This window comes from Austrofundulus limnaeus, unplaced genomic scaffold (genome assembly GCF_001266775.1).
Source record: "Austrofundulus limnaeus strain Quisiro unplaced genomic scaffold, Austrofundulus_limnaeus-1.0 Scaffold664, whole genome shotgun sequence".
Classification (NCBI taxonomy): domain Eukaryota; kingdom Metazoa; phylum Chordata; class Actinopteri; order Cyprinodontiformes; family Rivulidae; genus Austrofundulus; species Austrofundulus limnaeus.
In genome coordinates, this window is record NW_013953066.1 from 73,421 (window position 1) to 79,070 (window position 5,650).

At 44.6% G+C, this 5,650-nt stretch overlaps 1 protein-coding gene across 1 annotated transcript in view; it reads left to right on the top strand.

Annotated features, from left to right (window-relative positions):
* Window positions 1–1,594, top strand: part of LOC106531681 (uncharacterized) — a 9,783-nt gene extending 8,189 nt beyond the window's left edge. The window contains exons 3-6 of the mRNA XM_014027592.1: window positions 134–380; window positions 503–557; window positions 635–673; window positions 760–1,594. Of these exons, the coding sequence (XP_013883046.1) occupies window positions 134–380; window positions 503–557; window positions 635–673; window positions 760–1,157 (739 nt within the window). The 3' untranslated portion in view covers window positions 1,158–1,594. The remainder of the gene's footprint in view (window positions 1–133; window positions 381–502; window positions 558–634; window positions 674–759) is intronic.
* Window positions 1,595–5,650: the final 4,056 nt, after the last annotated feature.

Here is a 5,650-nt window from a genome sequence, read left to right on the forward strand (position 1 = left end):
TGTGTGTGTGTGTGTGTGTGTGTGTGTGTGTGTGTGTGGCTCCTCCTCAGTCTCATCTGTGTGTTGGATTAAGAAATGAGAAGTTTCATGTGGGTGTCAGCTGACTATAAAACTGCAGCGGTTTCCTCTCCAGGGTTAGACTCATGGACCACAGACTGATGGATCACAGACTCATGGATCACAGACTCATGGGTCCCACAGAGTCCAGAGAGCTGGACATGGGGACCCACTCGGAGGACTCTGTCCTGGTCCTGATCAGGCACTGCCGGGACATGAAGCAGCAGGAGGGCCGGCTCAGGACCATCACTCTGATGCTGCTGCTCAGCTGCTCTGCTCTGGTTCTTTTCACCAGCTGGAGGACCCTGAAGGACCACCAACAGGTCAGACACACACAGACACACACACACCTCCTGCACAGTCTGACATGAAAACTTTAAAACCAGATGTTTTGTTCATTCAGTGAAAGATTAAAATCGTGTTTTTATGATTGTTTCCTCTTCAGACTCAGAGCTCAGAGCCCGGCTTCGCTCCTCAGAAACAGAWTTTATGCGCTGCAGGTAAGACACTTACCTTCTGTGCTCGGTTGAACCCAAACACTGATTTCATCATCATCATCACCTGCTTGTGTTTACAGGTGAGAGTGGAGGCAGGGGGCGGGGCATCATTCACCTGGGTAAGTCTGTTAGTTTGAGGAAACAAGATGCTGCAGATTTCATCAGCAGCTGAACTTTAGCTGATTGTTGTCTTGTCTCGCTGCAGAAGGAGATGAACATGTATCTGATAAATCCTCGGTACCCTGGCTCCCCAGCCTCGATGAGTCTCAGCTCTTGGACCAACAGAACCGCTCCGTCCTGGTTCCTGCAGATGGAGTTTATTTGGTCTACGTGAGGTTCTCCCTCAGCTGCAGCTCCTCACCTGAAGCCTTTTTCTCTGTGAAGCTGCTGCGCCTGCCCAAAGGCTACGACCGCTACGAAAACCTGACCTGGGTCCACGAAAGTCTGAACTGCCCCGGTCCCGAAAGGCCTCTGGTCCCGTTGTTTCGCAGCGTCTTCATGGGTCAGCTCTTTGAACTGACGRAAGGAGACCGGCTCAGTGTTCTGCTGGTGAACGGGTCTGAGCTGGTCCAGAAGTCCTGGTTCGGCTTTTCTCTCCAGTGAGACCCGGTCTGTCTTCAGTTTCTGTTCCTATTTCCAGGATAAAAACACAGACTGGACCCGGGTCACGTCTCAGAACTGACCCTGTGGAACCAAACCAAGAGTCCGAGCCTTCAGTCCTGCTGGACGGACTCCTGCCCCTGGACCCTGATCCTGTTTGTAGGAGGAGGGGGTCCGGTTCTGGGTCTGCTCTCCTCTTGATTTATTCTATTTGTATTTAAGCAGACGGACCTCTCTGAGACCCCTCCTGGTTCTGGATCACGATGTGGTTCTGCTGGTCTCATCAGGTCCTGGTTCAGCTGAGGAGGTTCAGATCTTTGGAAGTCCTCTGAACTGGTCTCAGTGTGAGGACAGGACCTGAACCCTGGTTTCTGTTTATTTATTTGACCTGCTGATGTTCTGTTTGTCCTGTGGTTCTGAATAAAAACATCCTGATTTCATTTCTGTCTGTTTGTTTGTTTGTTTGTTTGTTTGTTTGTTTCAAAGGGACAGGACACAATAATAAACATGAGTTTATCCTGAAAATGTTCCAAATCTGTCCAGAAACAAACAGGAAAATAAAACACAAACACAAAGTTTAACCAGTAAACAACACAAAGTTTAACCAGTAAACAACACAAAGTTTAACCAGTAAACAACACAAAGTTTAACCAGTAAACAACACAAAGTTTAACCAGTAAACAACACAAAGTTTAACCTGTAAACAACACAAAGTTTAACCTGTAAACAACACAAAGTTTAACCTGTAAATAACACAAAGATAAAACAATCAAAGATCAAAGTGAAACATCAAAGCTCCTCAGCTCAAATCAAACATTTCAAACTTTATATTTCATTATTTCATCACTTTGTTTTATTTTCTTCATCTGAGACCTGAAACCTGGATCCAGTCTGAAAGTGGGACGTGGAGCGTTTTGATCAAAACAGAATGAATAAAAACCTGATTATTAATGTTTCATCAGAAGCAGCAGAAACAAAATATTTATATTTTGAAGAAAAACCAAGCTCAGAAATCCATCATCCATCCATCATCCATCCATCATCCATCCATCATCCATCCATCATCCATCCATCATCCATCCATGCAACCATCCATGGAACCATCCATCTATCCAACCAGCCATCCAACCATCCATCTATCCAACCAGCCATCCAGCCATCCATCCATCCATCCATCCATCCATCTATCCTTCCAACCATCCATCCATCCAACATCCATCTATCCAACCAGCCATCCATCCATCCATCCATCCATCCATCCATCCATCCATCTATCCTTCCAACCATCCATCCATACAACATCCATCTATCCAACCAGCCATCCAACCATCCATCCATCCAACCAACCATCCATCCATCCATCCAACCATCCATCCATCCATCCACCTATCCATCCAACCATTCATTCATCCATCCATCCATCCATCCATCCATCCATCCATCCATCCAACCAACCATCCATCCATCCATCCATCCATCCATCCATCCATCCATCCATCTATCCAACCAGCCATCCAGCCATCCATACAACCATCCATACATCCAGCCATCCATCCAACCATTCATACATCCATCCAACCATCCATCCATCCATCTATCCAACCATCCATCCATCCATCATACAACCAACCATCCATCATCCATCCATCCATCCATCCATCCATCCATCCAGCCAGCCAGTCAGCCAGCCAGCCATTCATCCATCCATCCATCCATCCATCCATCCATCCAACCATCCAGCCATCCATCCAACCATCCATCCATCTATCCAACCATTCATCCATCCATCCATCCATCCAGCCATTCATCCATCCATCCATCCAACTATCCATCCATCCATCCAACCATCCATCCAACCATCCATCCATCCATCCATCCATCCATCCAACCATCATCCATCCATCCATCCATCCATCCATCCATCCGTCCAGCCTCTATATCCACTCCTTCCTGTCAGGTCATGGGGGTCACAGTGTGGGGGTGGGGGACACTCAGGACAGGTCTCAGTCCATCACAGGCTGGGAAATCTCATTATTTGAAGTTTCCTCTTTATAACGACATCAAATGAGGACTCAGAACAAATATTTATGTATTACTGTAACAAACAAAACAAATGAAGTCATATCTGTGACGTCAGATGATCCACGGATCAAAATGTAGYTTTTAAAGCCAGAATCTGAAAAAATGATGAGGTCATTTTGACATCATCATTTGGACATGATGGGTCACATTTACATTAAAAGTTTGTAGAAACAAATGTTTCTTCAGCTGAAGATCAAATCTCTCCCAGAGTTTTTCTGTCACATGTGGGAAAAGACTCTTGTTTTTCGTCGGTGACTCATGTTTCCTTTACACTCACAACACGATGATTTCCTTCATCCTGATGATGTAATCCAGATGAAACACTGCAGGTCTGACTCATCAGGTCTAATCCAGCACAGACCCTGACCTGACCGTGATCCTAGAGCAGGAGACTTAAAATCCCTTTGATCATATTTACAGCACAACCTGTGAGTCACTATCAGCAGTCAGTATCTTACATGCAGKAGACAGTACACTGCACGCAGCCTGGCCACAAACCCATCTCCACCTGGATTAAACAAAGCAAATGTGAGCCTCCTGTTGGATAATTACTGCATGAGTGATGTGATGTGATGTGTTGGAGCTCGGAGGGCTGAGAACCTGCAGAACTGTTTAAGGGACRTTAAAATGTGGGCGGAGCTAAACCTTSTGTTTAAATGAAGATAAAACAGGTTCTGAGACCTGTTGGTGCTGCTGGCTCTGTGGACTCACACTGTACAGTGCAGACAGGTCAGGGGTCAGTCTACAACCGGTCTATAATTCAGGAACACTTAAAAGGAGGKGTAATTATTTTAGGAAGGTGTTGCTATAATGAACTGATTTAACTAGTGACCTGTTGGTTAGTTAACTCACAGAAACATCACAAGATGGAGGATGAATTGATAAATATGTTTAATCAAACTATAAAATAACTAATACTAGAACTAATAAAAACTAAACTAAGAATAAGCATTAAAAATACAATAATAACTAATAAAAACTATCAAATTCACTGTAAAAATGTATTAAAACAAATAAAAAAGTCACAATGACATAAAACCAAACTATGATGAAAAACACAAACTGTTACAACCTCGGGTCAGAGCTGGCTCAGGGTCTGCACATTTTTTACGTCATCTTTGGGTTTTCAGACGCTTTGTGTGAAAAGTGGCGTATCTGGCCTTCGTTCGTAAACAAGCTTCATAAAGCAGAGCCTGACGTGCAGCAGGCGCTTCCTTTCAGCTGTTTGTGGTTTCACGACGTCACAGCGAGTCTCAGCTTACGTTCTGTTCATTTACAAACATCTGGAGCAGATTTCTCCTGCGACATCATTTCTGCATCATCTGACCACAGGGTGAGTCCTGCAGGACACCTGCTGGGTGCAGCTTCTGTGCTAAAATTAGCAACAAGCTAGCTAAAAGTAGCAGAAGACTTAAAGAGCAGCTGCAGACTCCAAACAAGCAGGTTTTTTTTAAACGGAGTGAATGTGAAAAGTTTTATTCTGTTATCTGTCAGTGTCTCGTCTCGTGTCAGGGTGTGAYGTGTCGCATGATGCAACCCTGCACCTGCCGAAACTTCTGTGGGAGGAAGAAGAGGGCGTGGCTAACGGAGCTGACGAMACAAAACAAAACATCAAAGCCAGACGCTCAGCAACACGTCAGACCAGAACTCCTGCAGCCCYGGCTTCAACAAGACCAACAGAAGAAAGACTCCTTCACATTCTGTCAAATCCTGGCAGGGTTCGAGTCTCCGACAGTTGGACCGGTCCTCCTGCTTCTGTGAGCTTCAGGTCCCTGAAGAACCGGACCTGCAGCTCTGTAACGTACAGTTTCATGTGGAGAGGTTTCAGTTTCTATATTCAGTGATGGATAATAAAGACTGGAGGATCAGAACCAAACGCTTTAATCAAACTGGAACCAGACAGGAAGTGACATCACAGACAGGAAGTACTTTATTTAACAGTTCAACAGCAACAAGAAGCTCCAAACTCATTAACATGGARCTATGAGGGACCAAGTGTAAAATTAAACGTTTACAATTTTCTACATATTTTTCATTACTTAGCTCACTGTTCTACATTTAGCCAATTTTTATTAAATGTTCAATTTAACTATTGAAACATATTTAAATATTATATCTAAATGTTTAAATAAATGTTTAAATCTAACTGTTTAAATCTAACTGTAAAAGTTAAACCCTAAATGTTGAAGTTCACATTTAGGTATTTTTGCTGTTGGCACTCGGCTCATGTTATGTCATCATCCTGAGACAATAGCAACCGCTAGCTCCAGTGCAGCTAAGGTCCAGTCCCAGCGCTCAGTACCACCCTCCACCCTCTGTGAAGTGTGGGTCCAGTCCAGTCCCAGTACCACCCTCCACCCTCTGTGAAGTGTGGGTCCAGTCCCAGTGCACACAGGTGTTGGAGTGTGCAGGTT